Source organism: Porites lutea, chromosome 14, assembly GCF_958299795.1.
Source record: "Porites lutea chromosome 14, jaPorLute2.1, whole genome shotgun sequence".
Lineage (NCBI taxonomy): Eukaryota > Metazoa > Cnidaria > Anthozoa > Scleractinia > Poritidae > Porites > Porites lutea.
In genome coordinates this window covers 4,203,542-4,230,886 of record NC_133214.1, presented here as the reverse complement: position 1 = coordinate 4,230,886, position 27,345 = coordinate 4,203,542, and the positions used below count along the sequence as shown (strand labels likewise).

Genomic DNA, 27,345 nt, shown 5'->3' with positions numbered 1-27,345 from the left:
ACTTTCTAAGTCAGGAATTTTGTTACATTTGTTATTTTTGCAATGTTTGCGATATTTGGCACTGGCGTTTCAGGCTAGCAAGAAAAACCTTGTTATATTTGCGATTTTTGCGATATTTGCGGACATTTCGGGGCCCTTCTTGGCTTTTTCTTTTTCTAAGTCTTGATTCTTGTTAAATTTGTTATTCTTGCGATGTTTGCGATATTTGTCATGGGTGTTTTTAGCTAGCAAGAAAAATCCTTGCTATATTTGCGATTTTTGCGATATTTGCGGACATTTCGGGGCCCTTCTTGGCTTTTTCTTTTTCTAAGTCTTGATTCTTGTTAAATTTATTATTCTTGCGATTTTTGCGATATTTGTCATAGGTGTTTTTAGCTAGCAAGAAAAATCCTTGTTATATTTGCGATTTTTGCGATATTTGCGGACATTTCGGGGCCCTTCTTGGCTTTTTCTTTTTCTAAGTCTTGATTCTTGTTAAATTTGTTATTCTTGCGATTTTTGCGATATTTGTCATGGGTGTTTTTAGCTAGCAAGAAAAATCCTTGTTATATTTGCGATTTTTGCGATATTTGCGGACATTTCGGGGCCCTTCTTGGCTTCTTCTTTTTCTAAGTCTAGAATTTTGTTAAATTTGTTATTCTTGCGATTTTTGCGATATTTGTCATGGGTGTTTTTAGCTAGCAAGAAAAATCCTTGCTATATTTGCGATTTTTGCGATATTTGCGGACATTTGGGGGCCCTCCTTGGCTTCTTTGCTTTCTAAGTCTGGAATTTTGTTACATTTGTTATTCTTGCGATTTTTGCGATATTTGTCATAGGTTTTTTTAGCTAGCAAGAAAAATCCTTGCTATATTTGCGATTTTTGCGATATTTGCGGACATTTCGAGGCCCTTCTTGGCTTCTTCTTTTTCTAAGTCTTGATCCTTGTTAGATTTATTATTCTTGCGATTTTTGCGATATTTGTCATAGGTGTTTTTAGCTAGCAAGAAAAATCCTTGTTATATTTGCGATTTTTACGATATTTGCGGACATTTCGGGGCCCTTCTTGGCTTCTTCTTTTTCTAAGTCTTGATTCTTGTTAAATTTGTTATTCTTGCGATTTTTGCGATATTTGTCATGGGTGTTTTTAGCTAGCAAGAAAAATCCTTGTTATATTTGCGATTTTTGCGATATTTGCGGACATTTCGGGGCCCTTCTTGGCTTCTTCTTTTTCTAAGTCTAGAATTTTGTTAAATTTGTTATTCTTGCGATTTTTGTGATATTTGTTATGGGTGTTTTTAGCTAGCAAGAAAAATCCTTGCTATATTTGCGATTTTTGCGATATTGCGAACATTTGGGGGCCTTTCTTGGCTTCTTTGCTTTCTAAATCTGGAATTTTGTTACATTTGTTATTGTTGCGATTTTTGCGATATTTGTCATAGGTGTTTTTAGCTAGCAAGAAAAATCCTTGCTATATTTGCGATTTTTGCGATATTTGCGGACATTTCGGGGCCCTTCTTGGCTTCTTCTTTTTCTAAGTCTTGCTTCTTGTTAAATTTGTTATTCTTGCGATTTTTGCGATATTTGTCATGGGTGTTTTTAGCTAGCAAGAAAAATCCTTGTTATATTTGCGATTTTTGCGATATTTGCGGACATTTCGGGGCCCTTCTTGGCTTCTTCTTTTTCTAAGTCTTGATTCTTGTTAAATTTGTTATTCTTGCGATGTTTACGATATTTGTCATGGGTGGTTTTAGCTAGCAAGAAAAATCCTTGCTATATTTGCGATTTTTGCGATATTTGCGGACATTTGGGGGCCCTTCTTAGCTTCTTTGCTTTCTAAGTCTGGAATTTTGTTACATTTGTTATTGTTGCGATTTTTGCGATATTTGTCATAGGTGTTTTTAGCTAGTAAGAAAAATCCTTGCTATATTTGCGATTTTTGCGATATTTGCGGACATTTCGAGGCCCTTCTTGGCTTCTTATTTTTCTAAGTCTAGAATTTTGTTAAATTTGTTTTTTTGCGATTTTTGCGATATTTGTCATGGGTGTTTTTAGCTAGCAAGAAAAATCCTTGTTATATTTGCGATTTTTGCGATACTTGCGGACATTTCGGGGCCCTTCTTGGCTTCTTTGCTTTCTAAGTCTTGATTCTTGTTACATTTGTTGTTCTTGCGATTTTTGCGATATTTGTCATAGGTGGTTTTAGCTAGCAAGAAAAATCCTTGTTATATTTGTGATTTTTGCGATATTTGCGGACATTTCGGGGCCCTTCTTGGCTTCTTTGCTTTCTAAGTCAGGAATTTTGTTACATTTGTTATTTTTGCGATGTTTGCGATATTTGGCACTGGCGTTTCAGGCTAGCAAGAAAAATCTTGTTACTTTTGCGATTTTTGCAATAATTGCGGACATTTTGGGGCCGTTCTTGGCTTCTTTGCTTTCTAAGTCTGGAATTTTGTTACATTTGTTATTGTTGCGATTTTTGCGATATTTGTCATAGGTGTTTTTAGCTAGCAAGAAAAATCCTTGCTATATTTGCGATTTTTGCGATATTTGCAGACATTTAAGAGCCCTTCTTGGCTTCTTCTTTTTCTAAGTCTTGATTCTTGTTAAATTTGTTATTTTTGCGATTTTTGCGATTTTTGTCATGGGTGTTTTTAGCTAGCATGAAAAATCCTTGCTATATTTGCGATTTTTGCGATATTTGCGGACATTTCGGGGCCCTTCTTGGCTTCTTTGCTTTCTAAGTCTTGATTCTTGTTACATTTGTTATTCTTGCGATTTTTGCGATATTTGTTAGTGATTTTCTAACATAATTTGTTCTCAATTTTTTCTTTTGCGACAATTGCGAAAAACATTTGCTAGCAAATTTTTGCTAACAAGATCGATCCTGGACATATCTTGGAGGGGGAGGGGTTTTCCGTTTATTTTCTCCAAGATTATAGGTGACACTTGCCTCCTCCACAGAGAACTGCTATTGTAACGGTTATATTGACCGTGAGGAGTCTGAGAACGAGAAAAGGAGAAAAAAATGCCACTCCCCGTTCTCTCCCAATTCTCCACTCGTTCCCTAAGACAGAACAGTAAATCCGGCGGAGAAGGCTAGGTTTACACTATGAAGACTGTTTCTGGATTTATCTTATTTATGCCAAGTACTCTGATCGCAGGCGTTTTCACACATAGATTAATCCGAGAAGGTAGAATGCTTAATTACCGTATTTATTCGAATAAGTGCCCAAACTCGAGTTAGCGCCCACCTCGAATAAGCGCCCATCCTAAAGGCAGAAAAAGTTAATAAGCGCCCACCCTTGAATAAGCGCCCACCCCCTACTCCTCCCAATCAAACTCAAATAAGCGCTCACCCCACCAAACCCACTTGAGTGAATAAATTCTAATAAGAGACTTCCCCGAGGACGAATTCTTCTTCAGAGTATTTTACAGAAACCTTGCTTTGTTACTTCTTAGCGTTTTGTTATTAGCATTTATTGTTTTGTTACAAAATAAACATTCTTCACTTGCCGAAAATGGTGAAAATTTCATAAGCGCCCAGCCTCGAATAAGCGCCCACCTCGAATAAGCGCCCACTCTCAAGGTACAAAAATTTAATAAGCGCCCAGGGCGGTTAATCGAATAAATACGGTAAGGTAAAAAAAAAAACACTGCAAAAACCGTGTACGATCAATCTTGCTCAACGTCGTATCCAAAAAGATCGTGATCAGTCAAAATTTTCAAATTGAAAACGTTACAGTCAAGAAGACTTTAGCAGGGACTGATCAAACAACGTGATATCGTGTAAATTCGTGATATCTCAATAAACCTGATGAAGCACTGGTATTGGCCAGTGGAAATATCGCTAGCCTGTGCCAGGCGTTCAGATAGTGGGGAGCGGTGCGAAGTCCCCCTCTACTTTTTATCGCTTTCTTTACTTCGCACCGCTCTCCACTATCTGAACGCTTGGAACAGGCTAAAATATCGCAACTAAACTCTATTTCACGTTATTTGATCAGTCCCTGCTAAAGTCTTCTTTACTGTAACGTTTTCAATTTAATCCGAGAAAGTTCATTGGGATACAAGTTTTACTTACATCCCGGATTGGAAATGTCCGAACGCGCTACCAAATCGGGACGTTTATATTTCGGATTTCACATCTGCGTGTAATATGGTACAAAAATGTTCAGAATGTCCCGGAGTCGTCTCGAATCCAGAAAACTCTCCTCTAGCGTTACTGGTAGGTACATTACAATAACCGTATATGCGTATATACCGTTTTTGGGACAGCACCCGCTGACCAGTGAGCCCAAGGGAATGCACTTGCTCTTGTGGGGATTTTCCTGCATTTTGAGTCATGAATTTTCCTATTCCAAATGATCTTACTTTCCAGAAATACTATATTGACAAATATGGATCAATCGAAAAATTAATCGATAAGGCAAAGAATGGCGAAATCCACGCCCAAGCAGATTTGGGATGGGCTTACTCGGAGGGTTTTGGCGATCTCTTGCCGCAAGATAAGGACAAAGCAATCGGATGGCTTAGCACTGCTGTAGATAGGGGTTATGAATTTCCATCCGTCCTGGGAAAACTTGGAGAGTTGCTAGATCTGAAAGGAACGATAGGGCATCAGCAAAAGGCTTATGAGATGTACCACAGGGCAGCGAAACTGGGGTGCACAAATTCACAATTCAATCTTGCAGAAATGTACCGATGTGGAGTTGAGGGGGTCGTGAACGAGGACATAAAGGAGGCTTTTAAGTGGTACAAAATGGCCGCTGATGAAGTTGCGACACCGAGTGATAATAAGCTGGGGAAAGTGCAAAACTTGTTGGCTGGGACGATGAAAAAACTCGGAAACGATTCAAAGCTAAGGTCTCTGAAATGTCTGTATAAGTATTATCGTGAGGGTGAATGTCCGGAAGGCCGTCCACAGCCAACTAAAGCAATTTGTTATTTGACAAGAGCAGCTGAAATAGGCGATACTGAGGCTCAATGTACCTTGGGGCAGATATACTTAAACGGAAGTTGCGAGCAAATCAAAGACGTTTCAAGAGCAAGAAGATGGCTCAAGAAAGCTTCTGCAAATGGTGATGCTGTGGCAAAACAGGTGGGCCAAATGGATCTAATTATAAAGGAGTGGATCAATGTGTTAACAGTTTTAAGTTGCATGTGTATAAGTTTTACTACTGGTAAATTGAGCCAAACGTTTGCTTTGATCATTGGGAAAACATGTATAATACACGTATAATATAGGTGATTATATTGATAACAGTTCCAAGACAGAATAGAAGTCTTCCTCACTGTTTGTCATTGTGAAAAACTCTATGAATTGAAATGGTAAAGGTGTTAAACTCTGCATGTCATTAAATTGCACTTTATGTTAGTGTCAGTAAAGAAACAGTACCTTGCTTAAGCCTTGTTGTTTCATTGTTTCTTTAGACAGGAAACTTTGCTCCATTATGGTTGTCTTATCAGGGTGAAATCATGGATACCTGGGTCTTGCAATGGGCAGGCTTGCATTCCATCTATTCCATCCATGTGGTGTAATTAAGCTCTAGCCATTGGGCCTTCTTGGCTCCTGTTTGCCTTTAGTTTACGGGGGCCCACTGAACTAAATTTCTGCTTTATTAATCAAGTCATGAAAATTAGGTGACAATTAATAGATATAGACGTGGAGAAGACCAAATTTAAATGGAACAGTTCCTTAGAGTATTATCACATGACCTGTATTGGGAAAACAAAACATACAAGCTAAAGAGGTCTATTAACCTGCACCATAGACAAAAAAATATAGTAAATTCTGGTTAAGTCTGTATGCCACCTGTGTACCACGATTTGAGTAAGTGAATTGCCAATTAGAAGAAAATAAAATTCGAAATGCACTTCCTGTATTTCATTTATTCCGTTGAGCCCAGAATAAGGTCTCGGTGCTGCTTCACAGACATTACTAACCAAGGTAACTACGCCTGTGACCCAGGCTATTGACAAATTGGCAACTTTACTTCTACACCACACCTCAACAGGGTTAAAACAAGGTTGAACTGGTGAGCAAGTACACTAACTTTACATGCTTACTTTCCAAATACTTATACACTACGACCCATGCAGATCACATTCTAGCCAATCCATAAAGTAAGATAATGGTGCAATGGTTACAGACAAGCAAAATTCAGAGCTGATAGTCATGAAGACTACCTGCAATTCAATTATCAAGATGTTACATAGCAGCTTGTTAGTGTTCTGGAATGTTATAGAATCATTATGCTGTCAACGTCAGAAACCAACCCAGTACTTTACTGCCCACATGCCAATGAAGTTCACTTGAGTTCAACTTCCAAGGCCAAATGGCAGTTTTTCCAGTATAGTATTACCTAGCTAGCAATTACTGTAAAACTCACAAAACTGTGAACACCAGAACTATTGATGGAATGTTATTGTGTTGTACGGGAAGAGCCAATCGGATGTGAGAAAACTTAACCATAGACAGCAACCGTAGTAAGTTTGTAGTTTTGAGGTTTTCTCACATCCTAACTTAACTGTGGTTGTTTACTATGCGATGAACATTCCTACACTGTCATCATCTTACATTCCTCTGTGTCTTCGAATGCAGAGTTTCACATCACTTATTTATAAACAATACAACTTCCTCTATCCAGGTTTTATTCTCCTGATCATATGATTTTTGAGTAGCCATTACAAGAAAATAACACCAATTAAAAGGGAGGTGGGGGAGGGTCCCCTGCTTGTCAGTTTAATTTTAACAAGACAATAAGGGTGTAGTTTTGGCATCAATTGATAATTTCATAGTAAGGGCTGGGGGGGAGTTTAAAGACCAACTTTTTTAACCACTAAGGAGAAGTTATTATTATCATTATTATTATTATTATTATTATTATTATTATTAAAGGAAATAAAGGGAGATGTAAAGAATCAACCATAAGAGGACACAGAAAAAATCTGAGCCCCAGATGGGATTCGAACCCATGACCCTCTGTGTTCTAGATCGGATGCTCTAACCTCTGAGCTACTGAGGACTCGTTGGTGAGCAAGGGTCATTTTTGTGGGTTGGAGTTGCGAACCGCATCTCGCAGTCACACAGTCCATCACAAGCAACACATTAAGGCTTAACTGTATCACACAGTCACATTAATAGCAAGAAATGTCTCACCCATGAAGGAGCCTCCAACCAACCAACCAACCTATGCAACTGAACGGAGGGTCGTGGGTTCGAATCCCATCTAGGGCTCAGATTTTTTCTGTGTCCTCTTATGGTTGATTCTTTACATCTCCCTTTATTTCCTTTATAATATTAATATCAGTTGCATAGGTTGATTATTATTATTATTATTATTATAAACACAACTAAAACCATATGCGCTGCAAATGTGGTGTTTATGATCTCTCTTCAGGGGGTCTGGAAAAATTGCAGCTGCCTTTGATGTTGCAATGTTATGCACAGTAGGTAAAAAACAGTTCCTGCAAAATAATGTAGTTAATTTCATGTTCACTTAATTTTTCCAGCTGCTTAGGAAATGCGGAGAGGTGGAAGATACCCAGCATCCTGCTTCAGAACCAAAACCAGAGGCCTTGATTCAGTCACTTGAAGTCATGGTCGAGAAACTTAAGCAAAGATCAGAGGCAGAACATCACCCATTTGCGTTTTCAGAGGAAATGCTCAGTCAGTTTCATTGGTCCCCTACAGCACGGATTTATCTTCAGGCTTTCAGATTGGTAAACCAGGGGTTTGAAATTCTGGTCAAGAGTAACTTTACTGATGAAAGAGGAATTACTCTTATAGCTCGTGGGTATTTGACGGAAAATTCTATACTACAAGGTTTTCCTTACAAACATGTCTTGTTGCCTGAACTTTTTCAACTTTGTGAGAAAAGCTTGCAAAATAACCCAAGTTTCTTTGAAGCCCTTGTGGTAGCTTTTGGCTTCCATTTTTACGAACTGAAACTTTCAAAAGAGACACAGAACACGGACGAAAGAAAAATGATGTGCATAACAAATCTGATTAATTTCATTCAACAAGCTGAACCTAACAGCCTTCCGGCTGAAGATGCCTTTAAATTTGATCAAAACTACAGGAGCTGGCTTCATGTCTTATATAACTACTTGGCATCACTTTATACTATCTACGAAAACTTCGAAGCAGCCGCTGAAGCTTTTGAAAATTCCCTGAAGTGCTGTCCAGCCTACTTTTCCTCCAAAAGAGGCCTTGGGTATTGTTTGTTATCTCTGTATTTCGATAGAGTTAACTCTGAAAAGGAAGACTCTGCAGCCTCAGAAAAGCACAAGCACTTTCAGAGTGAGGAACAGATCGCAGGGAAGAGAGAAATTTCTAAATATCAATCCTGGACCACTGAGGAGTTAGAAGACGCTGCCAGGAAAACATTGGAAGAGTTTCTGGCAGAAGCACCCTCTTGTTGGAAAACATACCCAAATGTGTGTTATTATCTTTCGGAGCTTGCTTTTGTGAAGTCTGACATGAAGGAGTTAAAAAGGTATTATGAACTTGGCCAAGATGCTGAAGAAAAAAGGCTTCCTTTCCTAGATGCTGTTGATCTTCCCGTCAAGGATACGCTGTCCCCTATGTACCAGCTACTTGCCGATTTACCACAACTGGCCAAGTGTGGCAATAAAGCTTGCACTAAAAAGTTCAAGGAAACTGAGCTGAAGTCCTGTGCTGGGTGCAGAACCAAAAAATATTGCAGCAAGTAGGTAGAAAATGTAATATTTAATTATATTAGTCTCTTAAAAAACACAGCTATGCATACCACTCGGCTGTGGGTATTTTTGGCTTTATCAAGAAATGGCAGTGAACTATGATAAATGCAGCTCCAAATGTATGGCTCAAGTTTTGCCTTTGTCCGAGCTTTCTTTAGGGCACTTAAGAATCCTCGGGCTTTCCTTAAAAAAGCCATTGCCGATATTGTTTGGTTACTTAATAATTTTCATTAACCTGATATCGCCTGGACTGTCATTTGGTCCAGACCTAATTGTGGTAAATATTTGGCTGAAATCAAACTATGGTTGACGTAGCATTTGGCCATAATTAAACTACAACGGCTTTATTCGGAAGTGACAATTAACTGTCATCACTAGTCATCGTCATCATCATCACCACCACCACTACTACCACTACCATCATCATCATTATCACCACCACCATTACTACCACCATCATCATCATCATCACCACCACCACCACTACTACCACGACCATCATCATCGTATCATCACCACCACCACCATCATCATCACCATCATCTCCACCACCACCACTACTACCACGACCATCATCATCGTATCATCACCACCACCACCACCACCACCATCATCATCACCATCATTAACACCACCACCACCACCACTACTACTACCATCATCACCATCATCACTACCACCACCATCATTCGTTGTCGTTGTCCTCTTCGTCATTACCATCATTATCATTATCATTATTATTATTATTGAACTGAAGATCTACTTATTTAGTCATTTATGAGGGCTTAGGTGGCTGACCACGGCTCACTGATGTCTTGCTGACTGTGTCTCTGCGCTATCCACAGTATCGATTCAGATTTAGATATTCAACCGTCAAGTTACTTTCATTCAAATGCACTGGTATATAAAGTATAAGAGCTGAAGCCATGCAATAACGGGTTTGAATAAAAGAGTTTCAAGCTAATTCACATAGAACCCTAAAACCATTTAGAGTTGGAGGCTACGCCAAAGAGCGTAGGGAAAACAGCATTACAATTGTACAGTCCAACCCCGCTTTACGGACACCCGCTTAATACGGACAGTTTTCTTTGTCCCTAGGGAAAGCCCTTACATTTTCTCTAAATTAAATCTGCTTAATGCAGACAACGGACACTTATTTCTTGCCCAATCAACGAATTCTCATGGAACGCCAACCTCGCTAATGCGGTCACTTTTTCATCAATTGTGTACTGTCCTAGACCTTTCCTTTTTGAAGGTAAAAAATCCTTTAGTTCACAGCATGTCGATGTTCCGAACGCTACCATACACCAGTTAGGATGATTTGTAGACGTCAATTTTTGGCACCAAACGAGTTATGCAGAGAAAGGTTTTGATTAAGTAATACCAAGAATTGGCGATTTTTAAGTTTGTAAGAGAAGTTTAATTTGACGATGCTTATGTCCTCTTTTATTTCTTTGGTATTTTTTTCTAGTAAAATGGTTTCTTTTTACTGTAATAACATGACCCACTTGACACGAACACCCCGTTAATCACGGACACTTTCTGTGGTTCCTTCAGTGTCCGTATTAACGCGGTTTGACTGTACCTGCAATAGCCTTTCTCTTTAACTTTTTAGGGACTGTCAAAGAGCAGATTGGAAGGAACACAAAACTACATGCATTGCTTCCAAAAAAGACAAGGCAAAGGCCAACGGTACTTAAGATTGTTATGCTCTTCCAAATGATTACAGAAAAGGACAAGTGTACAGAAAGTTATGTCTGACTGAGATTCCAACGTCTGAGTTCTGACCTGAAAAGGTCCTATGATTGACTGACTTCAAACCTAGAGTGTGGAATGATTGAGAAACAAAAGACAGCTACTCAGAAATCGAAAACGTAGTCAGTTTGATATCGTGTGTCTGTTTGAGTTTAGAGAGATTAAGATTCACGTTTACGGCAAACGATAGATTTAAGTTCAGAATTCCTCATAATAGAAAATAAGCAGATAAAAATTGTCCAGAGCAACTCTTGTGGATAAAAGTGGCGTAAAACTACTTATTTTTGAGTAGAAGTAATAAACAGTGGACGACAATTAAGGGGGAAATTTGGTCACGTGGAACAAATTCACGTTTGCCGTTTGGCGTAAACGTAAACTTTAATCTCTCTTTTATGTGGAGGACCTTTTTGGGATTCCTTGAGTACAACAAGGACAACGAAAAGCAGCCCACTGTTGCTTTTGGCAAATTTTCTTAGGGACAAAAACGGCTCCAGGGAAATTCACGCACATTTGATATTTTTAGCGGGTTGGAATAAAGGCGATCAAGCTTGGAAAACTCGAATTCATCTTAATGGTAGGGAGCTTAAGCAACGATGAAGCGCGACTTGCCTAGCCGGTCACCCTTTTGTGATGGTAAGGTCACCTACGTTTCTCGATATAAACACTCTGGCTCGCCCAGCCGGCTCAACTTGGTCAAAGCGAGAGCGCTGTTGTCTCAGCCTGAATTCTGCCCAACGAGGCGAATGAAACAGTGAAGAGAATTGCCTAAAAGATCGAATGAGTACAACAGAAAAAAAACCCTATTAGGCGGACACCTTCGGGACTTTCCTAAGTGTCCGCTTAATAGAGGTTTGTAAAAATCGCGCAATGTTTGTTTAATAACGACAAACATTCAACGGTTACTCTGTACTGTAATTAAGTTTCATGTTGTTGAGGAAGCTAAGGGAGCTGTGTTGTACTTTGTGCAAGACTTTTAGGTGAACTTTGATCGCGGATGACAATCTTAGATGTATTGATTTAACTTCATCAATCGACTACAGTACGTATTTTAAGGACGTAATCCAATACTATTATTGTTAGCCTGTGCCAGGCTCTCAGAGCGGAGGTAGTAGAACGAGCAAAGCGAAAATAAGACGCGCGTGACTTGGGAAAGGGGGCGGTGGCGGCGAGAAAAACGACTTTTCACCACTATCTCGGAGCCTGGAACAGGCTATATTATTGTCAATTCAGTCCGGTGTCCGCGTAATAGACGTTTTTAACAATAGAAATTAGCCAAATAATTTATTTTAGTGTCTGCGTCCGCTTAACAGAGGTATCCGCTGAACAGGAGTTCGTTATAAAGGGAAAATATATAGAGGATATTACACGTTGGCGCGAAGATATGAATTTTATTTTCGAGTAGCAAAACAATATTTTACGAACGAGCGCAGCGAGTGAGTAAAATATTGTTTTTGCCACGAGAAAATAAATTCATACCTTCAAGCCGGCCTGTAATGTTCTTTTTATTATATAGACAAAATGACATCGATAAAATAATAGAGGGAAATTACCGAAATTATGTCATCGATAAACTCAAGTTTAAGATTATGGAAAATAAACCACTCGGGTCCCGGATGTAGTTTTTATGAATTTTACGAGTGGTATATATTCCAGTAAAACACTCGTGTCTATATAATAAAAGACGTTAATTTCGGGACCTGGCTTAGTGTCCGCTTAATAGAGGGTGTCCTGCGATCAGGCGTTTTTTTTTAATACTGAGAGGTTTTACTGTATTCAAACCTTTTCATTTCACTGTAAATAAGCCCATTTTAGTTTTTTATTTGACATTCGTCAATAAGAACATCATTTAGATCATTGTACAGTGTAACGATAATTTTTTTCTTAGAGGCATATTGTATGCTCAGTTGTAATTGTATGCTCGTCGATAATTGATTAAAATCTTTGGGTATTCGTTGTTTGCATTATGTTCTGCGTTTTTCTTCATCAGAAACTACTTTTCCTTTTAAAATCGTAAGCATCAAAACGAAAACCACCAGCAAACATCAAAAACAAGCTTGGGGGAGCACCTCACTTCCAATATGAAACCCCTAGTAGAAGTAAGAAATATGCGGTACTTACTGCTTGGAAAATAGTCCATTTAAATTTTCGAACTATTTTTCCCAACAAATTTCGGGTAAATGGTAAACACTGTTAGTCTTGTTCCCACTCTGCTATTTCCACTCCCAAAAGTGTCAGCTCGACGAAGCAGGCTAGCACTAGTGACTTACGCGATCTTCCGTTTTTGGTTTGTTCCAACGTCCAATATATCCAATAGCTCATTCCAATCCTCCCTCTCCACACTTCCTGTCTTTCTCGGAAATCCCGGCCCGCGGGCGCTTATTCACACAAAATTTTGTGGCTACGGGAGGTCCAAGCAAGCCTTTTTCCTTTCGCTACACACTGGAAAGGATTTTGGACCATTGTTGTATGTAATTCCCTCCGGTCCTCTGGCACAGATCGATCGTCAAACTTCAAAGGTAGGAAGAAAATAAACACACCCTAAAATGAAAACGAACTTCTCTCGGCAAGATTAAAAATAGTGACAACAAAGGCCTACATGAGAAAATATATATAAGCTTAAGTTTAACTTCGAAATAACCGCCTACCAAAAAGGGGAAGCTTGAGATAGTTATATAATTGACAAAAAAGATAGAATCTAAAGGAAAAATATATAAGCTTAATCATGGTAGTTTTTTAAAACTAAAACTGAAAAGAAAATATTACCTCATGCAGAAATATTTTGATTAAATTACGTAGGTCAACTATCCTTTACATCCCTTTATACTCGAACGGATTCAGAGTCTTCTTCATGAGGGGATAGTTCATTCCAGTAGTTTTATCCCATAAGTAACGAACCAATTATGCTGCGATAGTGATTATAATCCGTGAATAATCGTAAGGCAAATATGACTATCACTATCAGGACCTGAACAATAACAATCGATGACAATCGATATCAATTAATCGATTGATATTGATAATCGATGGACAATCGATCACAAAAATTTTTGTGATTATTGATTATCATCGATTATCAATATCAATCGATAATTGATGGGAATCGATCAATTAACATAATAATTCCACACGGAAGATCGAGGTGGATGTGGGTGTCTGCACAGACATATAAAGAAAGAAGAAGAAAAAGAAATAATAAGCTTAATCATGTTTGAACAACAACTGTGTCCCAGGTCAGTTTAATCTTTGCAATGAACTCGAAGCTAAATCAATCAAGTTTGTACTACTGACAACAAGATATGTTAATAGTCTTAATTATTTGTGCTGTTTTTCACAGAGCCACATCGATGAACAATTCTCAAACTTTGTTACTGAGGTTTAAAAATAATACACGATCTGCGTACACTCCCGCAATACTTAAAGATATGCAGACATGAATTTAGTGCCAATCGATGGCAATCGATGATATTCGCAGCCACGTAAGTGTGATTATCGGCCAATGCCAATCGATGCTAATCAACAGTAATTAATCGATTGTCATCGATTGATCGATTGATTTTCTGATCATCGATTTTCATCGATTGTTCAGGTCCTGTCACTATGCATGGCCGTCAAGCTTATTTTCTCATGGTAAAAGTCTTAGTTAAGCTTAAGTTTATTGACGTTTTGTTAAAGAACTGGCCTTGTTCAAGAGGCAGTGAACGCAAGCTATAGATAACTAGTTTCTCAGCAGCAACTATAATATGCCAAGTCAGATCTGAAAATCCGGAGTCGTTCTTTTGCACTACCCATCCCCCTCCCCCAGCACATCAACCAGCCACCCCATTCACAATAAACACAATTGCAAATTGACTAGGCTGTCAACCCCCCACGTCATCAAATATTGCGAATTGATAGGGAAGAAATGATAGATGACGTCATATCGCTCAACAATTTGACGTCAGTTGTGCCAAAAATGCACATTGATTCCAATCGACGTATATAGTACATAAACAGTTCATATTTAGCCACATTATTGCTGAAAATTACAGTGGCATACCAGAATTTATGGGAAAAATTCCATGTTAACAGTAGCTCAAACAACACAAAATATTTGAAATTTTATGGTCGGAAAATCAAGTCTACAAGAAATAGCAAACGTTCTTTGGCGATTATCAGGGAGATATCAGGCTCTACAGTGGCAGATCCAGACCTTGAGATAAGAAGGGGGGGGGGGCTGGTCATCCAGACCCTTAGAAAAGGGGGAGGGGCCGGTCTCCCAAAAAAATATTTGTAGCCCATTGGGTCTCAGTTTGGTCTAGAAATAAGGGGAGGGGGGGCGGGCCCCCTCGATCCGCCACTGCTCTAATCTGGAGACCAGGAGATACGATCAGCAATCTGGAGTCTCCCGGATTATCGGGGAGCAGGGGAGAGTTGACAATACTGAATTGACCCGGTCCCAAAAAGCCTAATGTTGTTAAAAATATACTTTTTTTTTTCTTTTAACAAGGTCATTACAAAAATTAATGTAACTGTAAAATTTCTTGGAATTATGATAAAATTAATGGCCAGTGAAATGTTCAGTAGCAATACTTTGTAGCATAATGTTAAAGTTAAAAACAGACATTTTTTTCTTTTAAACAAGGTCATTACAAAATGTAACTGTAAAATTTCGTGGAATAATGATAAAATTAATGACCAGTGAAATGTTCCGTAGCAATTTTTTTGTAGCATATGTTTATCAGCAGAGAATAATTTAAGTACATTAAAACATGTATCATTAAGCATATACACCCATGGGACTGATCTCATGGGTATACATGCTTAATGATACAGGTATGTTTTATGTACTTAAATTATCTCAAAGGATGGCTTTTGAATTTTTGTGAATCTCTAAAGTACATGCAAAAATTATTTCAAAGGACATACTCATGCATGACTTGGCTCTTTTACAGTCCCTGGTTGTTCAAATATTGATTAAACACTGCGCATAAATAACTCTCGAGAATTGCCTGGCAAATTACCAAATTATTGTGCTATCTTCTGGATAGAGATTTATACAGTGAAATACACCCTTTTGAACAACTGGGTGGGCTTACAACTGTCTGGGGACAAAAATGCCTTCAAAAATATAATTTGTTCTAAGATTTGAAGTTCATTGTATGTGATAAATAACTGAGATGATGTCATTTGCACCAGCCAGACTAGAATTCTCACTGAGGGTCATGCCATTCTTTGTATATTGCTTAATATTTGGATGACATGAAGTTATGACTGTTGATTTACCATAACTATTATTAAATGATTAATGTAGTTTCCTGACAGATAATATAACATTTAGATCACCGAACAGCCTTTAAAACTAACCTTCTGGTGCAAAGACAGATGATGATGATGATGATATAGGTAATAAGGAAAAATTACAAAAAACACGTCAAGATTACCCTTTGGCCAGGGTTGTGGAATTTTGAGCTAGTTTTGATAAATTCATTTGATTTAGTGTAAAATTCTTATATTTTCAGGTCATCATGGCGACAGGAGGAGCATCTGGTAAGCCTATAATCACATTTATGTCACCAGTACCTCTAGGTACTCCTGCTGCACCCACCATTCTGACCGGAGCCCCAGCTGCTGCTGGACCTGGTAAGGGAAGTTTAAACACTAATAAAATATTACCTACATTATAACAGCAAAACAATTAACTCATCTTCTTGTACTGCATTCTGATCCTCAAGCTAAAGAAGAATTTATAGTCAGTGTTGTACATGTGAAATACACCCTTAATCAGCCCCAGAGACTCATCTGGAGTTTAATCATCAAAGCAGGTCAAGTGTTCCCATCGCTAACGAACTAATAATTCATTAATGAAAAAATGATTTTGTTTGTTGATTCAATAATCCATTCATAAAATGAACAATTCAATATTCATATTTAGGATCGATTCCATAATCGAATGTTGATTCGATCACTCGGTTTTTTGAAAAACTACACTGTGAACAAGTTGACCTCGGGATTTTGTTTTTTCTTCTTCTTTTCTAAGAGCCGTGTGCAGGTGAGTTCTGAAGTTCAAACCCAAACAAACTGTTACATGTAAAGTTGCCATTTTTCTGCCAGTAATCAGTGCAACAGACCTGACCTCTTAGAAAACATGATGGTCAAACTGAGGTCTGCAGTGTATGTGCAGTAATTGGTGGATTTTGATCCTCGGCCTTATTGTTAGTTTCTTTGTCTTTGCAGTCTGTCTATCTAGCTGTTGTTTTGATTAAAGGCAACGAAAAACACAATCGTAGACAGTAGGAGAAGGGAAGCAAATACTATTGAACACAACACAGACAAGAAAGATTATAAAGAACAGGTAGATTTTGTTCATAAACCAAATCAACATTTAATTATTGAATCAAGGTCCCATTTGACTATTGGATTATTCAAGTAATGAATGGATTATTGAATCGACAAACCGAGTCATTTTTCCTTTCTTGAATTTATTAGTCCACTAGCGACAGGAACGCTTGACATGCTTTGACTGTAATACCCAAATTTTCCCTCTTGTTAACAAGAATATCCAAGGTAAATTAAAAAAGAATCTAGCATTATTACTTGAGGCACCAGGTACCCCTTAATTGTAATTAAACCAGTCCTGTGGTGATATTCAACAGCACCTCTGTCCCCAGCCTTCTAAGCAGCCTAAAGGCTTATCAAACAGCCATAATCCAACAGACAATTGTCCATTGGGGAGACATCATCAATATGATTTTTTTGAGGATATTTATAACCCAGTATGTCTTTGGTAAGCTACCAGACACCAGCAGGCATAATCAAATGTGCCTGATTATCAGTATCATAATGATAAAGGCAATGGTTACTCACCGTAATTTTTTTCAATTGGTAAAAACTGGTCAAGTTTAAACAAGTGAACATTAGCTGAGTAATTGTTCTCAATATGTGTCCAACTCCATGGCATGTTTCATGGGACAGACCCCCCACCCCCCCCTCATCCTCCCTCTCCCAACCCCTGATTATGAGTTTTAAACCATTATGTTTAAGATTAAGGTACTTTTTGTATTGTTTGTTTGTGTTTTGCTGGTTGCATAAAATTTATGATGATTATACATCATTTAGAGTTTCTCAAGTATTTTCAAGGCAACATTTTCTTTTTCAGTCAGTACCTCATTTGATCTTGGAGACAACCAGAAGAGATGGGTTGTGATTGGAATTTGCTTGAACAGGCTTCTGTTGCCAGTCCTTCGGAATATTGTGAGTCGAGAAATGCTCAGTCACTACACATCCATGAAGAGTGCACACGGGATTGACACTCAAGTGTATGGAGGACACAAGACTCATGATGGGGCATCTCGGCTGAACTATGGAAGCATCAACAATAACTGGGGGAATTTTAAGAAAAACATGCACTTGTATGATTATAGAGTTAAGACAGCTGAGGACTTGGCTAAACTTTATCTTGAGCCATACATGGCCAAGTTTACAGGTACTGATCACATCAATTGGTATTAAAACTGAAAACATTAACTTTCCTTACTGGTCTCCCTGGAAGCAGATTTTCATGCACGGTATACCAGTACAAGGAGAACCAGATTGCTCTTTGGGAATACAATCAACTGTCTCTTAATGGACACCTCCAACAAACAGACACCTATAGCACTCAGTTCTTGCAGTCAGAGTTGCACTCAAACAGTCAGTGCCGTGTTCTTTTCTTGGAGGATGCCCGGGAGGAGGAGGAGAAGGAGGAGGAGGAGGAGGAGGAGGAGGAGGAGGAGGAGGAGGAGGAGGGGCACTAATCAGAGCAAGGGTGGTGCAGTGGGATAGAGCACTTGTGGCCTGCGCTCTTGTCCCATTGTCAACACCTCGATATTGTATCAACAGTGTTGTTAGTTCTTGCTAATTTTGCTAACAGAGTTTTTTTCCCGCCACTCGGATTTCTCCTCTCCTTACATCTATTTATTTATTTATTCCTAGGCTCTGTTAAAGTAGACATCTCTCTCTCAGACATTTGAGCACTAAATTTAGTTCCATTCACAGTCTGAATGCATCACAGTCACAGTTTTTGTTTAATCAGATTGGCAAATTGAGGGCCGTATTTTTAACAGAGCTAATAAATTGTAAGACAGGGTCATACTTTGATATCCAGACGTTTTTTGAACTCTCGTTTGTCTATTAATACTGTCTCCTGGATTTCTAAAAAAACCTTTTCTGCGTTGCATCCAAACTGCCCATAAGAAACCAGCAAATACAAAAAATTGCTCAGTAGGCAAATCAGAGGCACGTCTCACTCAAAAATGTACCCATTTGCAGGATTTGATGACACATGTGACGCATCAGCAGTTTTGAACATTCTGGAAAGGGCGTCTGTTTTTACCACTCCCATCCAAACCAGTGCAAAGGATGTGCGGACCAAAGTGAGAAATGAGTGGGGACACTGCAATTTTGTCCACTGGACTCACGTGGAGTTCCAGAACAGTTTTCAACATATGGAGACCATGGTTCGTTCACTCGGGCTGCCAAAGCCGGATGAAAAAAAAGAACTAGATGAACTTCATGACTGGGAAACAAAGGGTGAGTACTTACCCCTACAGTAATTAATATGGTAAGCAGTTGGTTACTCTCAGTTTCAATTGATTGCATGAAGGGAAGTCTCGCTGATAAACTGAATATGAGGAAGTGCCTGGACTTCTATCTTTTGTATAACCCATTCCAGGCGTTCAGATTGTGGGTACGGCACAAAAAAGACATGAGCAGTAAATAAGCAGTGGAATCTGTTATACTAGAATCTGTTGTCCCAGCCCCCTGGGCTCATTGTTAAGTCTAAGAAAAGGGTTGTTTACATGTTGCCCAATTTCAGCTATAAATTATGTATACCAATCTAACTACAAGAAGGCTCAAACATTTGGGTCTTAATTTTTTATTTTATTCCTTCTTTGCTCAGAAGTAGGACGTAGCTATGTATTCTTAATCTTAATTTATAGGCTTGCAGCTGTGCATGGGCTGCCCTGTGGATAAAGATTTGATGAAGCTAATCAGTGTTGAACTTAGCAACCTAGAAAAAGATGTGGATAATTTAAAGCAATCCAGCGCCGACGAAGCCAACAAGATAAGTGCTGCACTTCAAACTATCAGAGACGAAATCAATAACTTTGATAAGCGAATAACTCAGATTGAAAGAAATCTTGAAGCTGAACGAAAAGACCGGTTAGAAAAAGAGGAAGCTTTATCAGATGCAATGGCCGATATTTCAAGCGATTTAGTAGAAGTAGACCAACGCGTTGGAGTTAATGAGAGAGACATTTCTCAGTTAAAAGATAAGCAAAGTAATTTAGAGACCAATGTATCGTCTGTATCTGCAGACATAGGAGATTTAAAAAAGGGGCAAACTCGTTTGGAAGCTAGAGTTGAAGCACTAGAAAAGGGGAATTTTAAGACAGCAGATGTTCAGATTTTTCAAGTGCCTAAGCGCAATAATTGCTTTTGTGGTCGCCAAAAGGAACTAACGGCAATTGCAGCGCATGTAAAAAATACCCAGAATGGTTGTATTGATTCAGCAATTTGTGGTCTCGGTGGTGTTGGGAAAACGTCTCTCATTGTAGAATTTCTTTGGCAAAATGATAAAGAATATCCAGGGGGTATATTCTGGATTTCGGGAGAAAAAAAGTTTTTTCAAAGGTCCGTCAATAAGATGGCGCGTCAAATTAGAACGATCGAAAACGATTTTCATAACTCCTTATCGAGAACCCTTGATTGGCTTAGGAAACGCGAAAAACTGTGGTGTTTAGTCGTCGATAATCTCGACGAATTAGAAATGACTGACTGGGAAGAAATGCGTGAACTGCTTACTGGTAGCTGGAAATATATGGCTCGCGGTCACATCATCATAACAACAAGAAGGGAAATTTCAGAAATTGAAGAAGCAACAGAAATTGACGAGCAGTGTTGTATTGACTTAAAATGCTTAACAGAAGAGGAAGGCATTCAGTTCCTACAGCGGCGAACAGGCCGCACAGATGAGGGAGAACACAACGACTTGCGTCAACTGGTCAGAGAACTTGGAGGACTGCCATTAGCTCTAGATCAAGCTGGGGCCTTTATACGAAGTGTTAAACAGTCCATAAAAGAGTATGTGAAGAAATACAAGAAGCAGAGGGTACGTCTCTTGGAAAAGACAAACGCCCGACATTTGGTGGAAAACACCTCGAAGGAGCGGCTAGCAGTCCACACAACATGGATGCTGAATTTCGATCACATCAGTCGCATGTCAGAAGAGAGGAACCTTGGAGAAGTTCCCACTCTGTTTATGCAAGTTTCTGCTTTTTATTGCCCAGATGATATTCCATACGAATTGATCAATGAGGGGCTACAGGAGAAAGGCAGTTCTGCGGAGGATAATGGTATGTGGGATGAAGCAGCTGAAATAGTATCTCTTCTAACTAAGTTTTCTCTATTTCAGAGGTACGGGACAGACTCTTTGAGTGTTCATCGTTTAGTGCAAGAAGTGATTCGAAGCGATCTGCAAGAAGAGCAAACTCGGTTCAATGTTCTCTCACGTGCAGTACGGGCCCTTCACCATGCGCTGAAAAATACTCGGTCGCCGGCTGAAGTGTGCGAAAGTTTCGTTGAAGATGCTGTTTTTAGTGTCGAGAATCCCCCTTCCTTGCAGTTATGGGCTAAATTGGCCTCGCATGCCACCTATTTGCAGGAGCATTTGTCTAATTTTTCAGTGAATCATGGAGCAGCAGCCCATAAGTTACTGTATACAGAGGAAACCGTGCGTGTTTTCAACGAAGCTGGAATCTTTTTCAGTGTGTCCCAAGAGAAAGTCAAAGCTCAGGAAGTACAGAAACTAAAACTCGAATTCCTGGTGAACCTAACGAACTCCACCGAAGACTATAGCGCGAAACTGCCAAACTATTTTATTGATATCCCATTAAAAGACAGGGACTGCAAGCTAATATCTCATTGCATGAGGCAGCCAGCCACGGACAATGATCTTGAGGATGAAGCAGATTCTGTTAAAAAAGAAAGGGAGGAAAAGGTTGACCAGCTCAGAGAGCAAGGAAATGTTGCAGTAAAAAATAAGAAATATGAAGAGGCCATTAATCTTTACTCCAGCGCCATTGATTTGACTTCCCATGACCATCGACTCTTCGCCAATCGCGCTCTCTGCTATATGAAACTTACCCAGCCACAACAAGCTTTAGATGACTGTGAAACGTGCCTCTTATTATGTCCTCGTTACAGTAAGGCATTGCAACGCAAGGCTTGGGCTCTCCAAAAACTTGTTGAAAATGGTTCCTCTCACCTTGAAGGACAAAAGATGGCCGCATTGGCAGTAGCTATCCAAAATGAACCCAGTCTTGCCAACGAGAAAGAGTTTTGGGAAAAGTTTCCACGAGTAAGCGTGCCGTTCAGAGTAATAGAAAATGAAACGCAGTTGACATTTGTTTTAATGACGGCACAAGGTACTCTACTTCTGAAGGAAGGTGTGTATAATTTAAAGCGCTTCATTGTCTTTAAAGATTTTCAAATTGTTGGTCTTGGAAAAGAGGTCGTTTTACGTTGTACAGAATGCTGTCTTATTTCCTCTACAAAGTGTTATTTTGAGAATATTGTGTTTCCTAAAGGAAACATTGGCCTAGTTTGCAAAGGCAAAGAAGCGGCCATTCATATGAAGCACTGCCAAATTTCAGGGGGTGCAACTAGTTGTGAGGACTATCCAGAATGCAATGGTGGTGAAGGATGTATAGCAGCCTCTTTAGGAAAACCTGTTTGCGATCGCACAGGTAAGTTTGGAGACTCTGAATCAAAGTCTGGTGTTGGCGGTTTTTCCGGAGTTGAAGTTCTCGATGGAAGCTTTGCTCTTATTGAAGACTGTGTAATTCATGACTGTGGTGGTGGTGGCGCTCTAGTCATTGGCAAGGGTTCTCGCATGGTTGTCAATAAATGTGAGGTGTACAAGAACCACCAAGCAGGTCTAGAGGCAAGAGAAGGTGGAACTCTTTCTGCCTCTCAGAACAAGATATTCAATAGTGGTTTCCATGGTGTCCTGATCGGCCCAAATGCAGGAGAATGCCTAATCACTAGTAACAAGATATTCGAAAACGCAAAAGAGGGAATCTATGCCTGTAGCAACGAGAATAAAATAGAAATATCCAAAAATGACGTACATCACAACAGGCCCTTTGGCCTTTCGCTGGATAGAAATTCTCACCTTGTGATCAGGGATAACAAGATATTCGAGAATGGATTCTGGGGAATCTTGGCAAAATCGCGAACTTCAGCCGTGATAAAAGGAAATATCATTTCTGGCAACAAATGTGGCGGGATTTTCATTGGTGTTAATTATTCTGCACGGGTTCATCTGGAATCAAACACTGTGCGAGACCATGGCGGTCCGTGGTTAGAGTATCAACAGGGTGGTTTTTCACTTGATACTACGTTATTTGAGGCTTTCTCATCTTTTCTGGGTCTTCCCCCTGGGGAAAAACAAATTTATTGCAAACCACCCATCCTAGTCCGAAACAAGGAATTTAACAACGAGGAAGGTATGTATCACCCCAAAGAGGTAATCGAGCGATGTTACACTGGTTGCACTTTTTGTCGTCGCTCACGAAGTGAAGTAAGTTGCCTCATAAAGTGTCCTACTTGTCATATTGCCTCGTATTGCAGCAGAGAATGCAGAGAAAATCATTTGGCCAAACATAAGACATTATGTAGGGCCTTGAAAAGTCGTTATTCTGTAACGGTCAAAACCTTTTCACCATTAAATTCAGGGCAAGTGAAAATTCGAACATTTGGGACTCATTTAAAAGGTACTGGAGAAGGACCTAAACCCAAATGTGACGGTAAGGAAGAATTCATCGTCAAGATTCAAACGCAGACTCTTAATAGCCACCCGTTGCAGACGATGGGTGTTTACGACAAAAGCCTTACACTAGATTGTGGAATTCAAAGTCCAGAAATCTTCAGCGTGATAATGGAATGCGGAGTCCTTGGAAAGTTAAACAAATTTACAAGCAAAAAGGTTTTCTGTTGGGCCACGTTCGCTAAGAGAGAAGAGAAACTGACAGTTTTTCTTGACCATCTTGCTCCTTATCAAGAATGGTAACTGTATCACGACAGATAGCTAGCCTTCTAATATAGTCAGTGCAAAATAATATAATGAGTGCCTAACCAAAGTAAAAGTGGAGTGTACTTGATGAAGACTGTTAAGAAGAAGAGTCATATGCAAAGGAAATCCCCGAGTCGCGTTCAAAGCAGAGAGGTTATGTCCTAGCAAAAAGTAGACGCTGAACAACGTCCCCGAACCTCAAGATAAAGCAATAGGCGTTTTTTGTGCAGAAAAGGTGAAGACAAGGACTAGTTGTATGCGGTTAGTCCCAATTGGTGGAGCTTTATCAAAGCGAAGCGGTGGCCCCGGTACACAAAAGTGGATGCAGGTTAAGTGTTAAGTATGACGACTGGAGCTATGCAAATGTAAACTACCGTAGTGATCTGGTCTAGTGTAGACTTTCTCAATTAATAAGGTGTTTCTACTTCCTTATAGAATTTCTTCTTATCGTCTTTCTATCCCCTACCTCTCGTAGAACGTTAACCCTAGTTTTTATCCTTTACCTGTAGCTGCAGTGCTTAGTCCTGAATATAACGCAAGGCAATGAATTGATGAGTGGAATGAAAGCACAAAAATAGCAAAGAGAACCCCTCTTTTTCCAATTTTGAAAGCCCATAGGCACGCTCTCGTAGAGACCAACCCCAAGAGTGCTGTACTTCTTCGGACAAAACAAAACGAATTTTGCAGAAGGCAATTAAAAGCTGCAATAAGATTTAAAGTTTTGAGTTTGGAATGCATTATTTTTGCCATTTTTGGCGATTAAATATAAATGATGAACTTGAAAAATCGCCGGTCATCCCTGTTTCGCTGAGAGATTTAACAACTTGAAAAGCATCCTTCTGAAACAACTCCTTTTCTTTCTGAAATGTACAGAAAAGGTTCATCTAAGAGCCTACCTCGATAATAAAGGAAAAAGCAACATTCACTTCCAACAAGTAGCTAAAATTAGTATTATGCAGTTGCTAAGTAGATAACCAGAAAATTAAGCATGTAAAACTATTCAGAGAACATGCCCTTATAATCGCTACGTCAGAAAGCTTGTGTATAACATATTCAGCTATAGAAAAGTAACTGTTATGTATTCTTTAGGATAGTTACATTCTTTTTTTAAAAAAACTTATATTTATTGGTTTTGGTTTCAATTGGCACGATTTAAGAAAACACATTTAATTCACGGACCACCTACATCATTTCCAGACAACATGCATGTAAACGTTGCTATAGATCTTACGCCGGATATAATGGTGGCTATAATCGTTTTATTTCTACAGTCAATCGAGTTCTACTTCTTTTAACAATTGCAGCACATCTCCATTATGGGGATGGTAAACTTAAGGTATCGCAAAGCAAGCTGCAGGAAGTGATTAGGTTCACACCGTCGTTTTTGAGAGCCTGGTTTTAAAGTCGTCTTACTGGTTTAATAATACTCTGTTGCAGTCAGGTTTTGTAATGACTGTGCCTGGACAAAGGTGTTCTGCCCGGTTTATAGATACATGTATAAAGAAGTAGTTCTGGGTAGGGACTATTGAATGTTTTTGGCTAAGAAACTCTCTCCTCCGCAGAGGCCTCTTCGTGTTGCGGGCAGGCTGGGGAGAAAGAAAAAGAGAGCGCGCGGGGAACGATGGTCCCCCGCGTGCTTTCTATTGTTTCGATTATTGCTATTTTTATAGGGATACCCAGCGAGAGCCTCTGCGGAGGAGAGAGGCTAAGAAAATTGTAGCGGGTGGAGAGAAGCGACAACAGAAAATACGTCTGTGTCCGCAGGCTAAGAAAACTGGGGATAACCATGCATTTTTCAGAGGCTCAAGCATAGAGCTTTAAAATATGCAGCAAGTAAATGGTCCTTTTCTTTGTTTTTTTTTGTTTGTTTTGGCAAAATTGAAGGCCGATCGCTGCAGAAAACTGAAAAACTGAGTGGTTATTCCCTGTGTTCTTGGGGTTATTGACTAGTCCTTGCTATTAAAGACCTCTTTGCTTTGAGATCCCGAGTTTCACTTTCCTCAGCTTGTAAAGTAAGTACACTCAGTGATGAAACAAGGTACCGTCATTAACACAAGAAGTCCAAATCATGTAAAATGGATGGTACCAAGATAGAAGTAAACCATGTGCGAGCCAGAAACTGGTTCTTTCAGTTACATTTCGAGTACATTATAAACTACCGAGTTGTTTTGTGACACTTATATACATGTTTTGGCCTTCAGCACAGATAATTTCTTCAAACAATAGTATTGTAAGTTCTATTGTCTGATGGACTGCCACCAGTTTTTAATTGATCCAAGTCAACTTAATAACTAAGTTGACTTTTTATTTGTTAAAAAGTCGGTTTAATTAGTCAAAAAACGTTCCTCTTAAAAAAAAACAAAACAATAAGCTGTATTGGTTAATTTCTTGACTGTAACTTGCTGCTGAGTGCATCGAGATATAAATACGTAAATAAAGATTTAATTAAATGAATATTTTGTAGTCTTACCTGTTTATGTCACCTCGTTCGTAAATGTGTTCGCCATCTAACTTGGGTTTGAGGAGTAAAAATGCTTCCTTTCAGTCTTCGTCTTTCTGCCTGACTCCCACCTCCAAAGCCACATTTCCCCTTGTTTATTTCCTCCTTGTTCATAAATGATGGCAGTAAGATCTTCCACAAAAAAAGTGAAGAAGAAATCAAAGAGAGACAAACAAAACCTCCTTAGGCAACCCCATGATTTCCACGAAAACCGCTTGGAAATAAAGGCCATGTGTAATACTGCGATTTCCAGGAACTTAGCAGGGCAAAAATAAGAAACATTCCAATGCCAAAAGGATGGTTTTAGTGCATGAGTGACTACTTTCGAACTTTTTTGGTCAAAGTAATTCAAACCTTCAATATTATTCTAATAAAAATGAACGAAGCTACAACAGAAGTGTTTGAAGCCATTCAAGATACTCACAGTGTGATCTATCAAGCCTTAAACACTCCACTGTGTCTTTAGCTTGATAAACACTCCTGCTAGTTTATTTAACATTTTGTAAAATAACAATCATTTAACTTAATAAATAATATTGTAATAAATTACTACATTACACTGCTTATAACCTGAGCCTATTCAAATTACTATACAAAAAATAAATAATAAAATATCATTGAATAAGATTTATTTACTTATTACATAAATAATATATTACTATTACTGTGAAACTAAGAAAACCGTGAACACATGAAAAATTTCAGGAATGTTGATTGTGTGGTTACCAATCACAATAATGTTCAGGACACGCAAGCAAACTTCAAAACTACAAACTAATTACCCTTGCTGTTTGCGGTTTGGTTTTCTCATGCCTTATTGGCTATTTCCTCCCAACACAATAACATTCCGTGAATATTTCTGGTGTTCACAGTTTTTTTTGTAAGTCCAAATTAAACTAATATAAGAATTTTATAGGATCCATTTTGAGATCACTATAGTGATTCGAGATCTCTAAAATCTGATTGCCTCTCAGCAGTGTGATTTATCCATGAGTCACACTGTTTTTTGCTCTAAATCACTTCTGAATCAGAATGAATTTTGCAATTTCAAAATGGCTGTAGTAAAGTGGTAATTGAACTTCATGTCATGCAATTTTGGTCTAAAATCATACTTGTGATTTCAAATCGAACTCGATTTTAAAATCATGCGTATGATTTCAGACCAAATTGCACTCCACTCAGTTCAATTACCATTATATACTTAGCAATAAATAAATGAGGTTGAGTAGGATATGAAGAATTATGCAGATCGAGGAGGGTGTTATCGGCCAAGGTGGATCTCTGAGATCCGCATTGC

At 38.9% G+C, this 27,345-nt stretch overlaps 2 protein-coding genes across 3 annotated transcripts; both read left to right on the top strand.

The window, feature by feature from the left end:
• The first annotated feature begins 4,303 nt into the window (after nt 1-4,303).
• On the top strand, nt 4,304-10,607 carry LOC140924626 (uncharacterized). Of its 2 annotated transcripts, none has more exons than XM_073374642.1 (3): nt 4,304-5,077; nt 7,492-8,690; nt 10,316-10,607. In XM_073374642.1, exons 1-3 carry the CDS (start codon nt 4,322-4,324, stop codon nt 10,398-10,400), a joined length of 2,040 nt encoding a protein of 679 aa, XP_073230743.1. In that variant the 5' UTR covers nt 4,304-4,321; the 3' UTR covers nt 10,401-10,607. The 2 variants fall into 2 exon arrangements, with proteins under 2 accessions (XP_073230743.1, XP_073230744.1); XM_073374643.1 differs by having other exon boundaries at nt 7,492-8,694.
• A 2,265-nt stretch (nt 10,608-12,872) lies between these two features.
• Nucleotides 12,873-24,345, top strand: LOC140925177 (uncharacterized). The gene is made up of 5 exons (XM_073375138.1): nt 12,873-12,971; nt 15,954-16,074; nt 17,591-17,917; nt 18,742-19,002; nt 19,413-24,345. Exons 2-5 carry the CDS (start codon nt 15,960-15,962, stop codon nt 23,543-23,545), a joined length of 4,836 nt encoding a protein of 1,611 aa, XP_073231239.1. The 5' UTR covers nt 12,873-12,971; nt 15,954-15,959; the 3' UTR covers nt 23,546-24,345.
• The last annotated feature ends 3,000 nt before the right edge of the window (nt 24,346-27,345 follow it).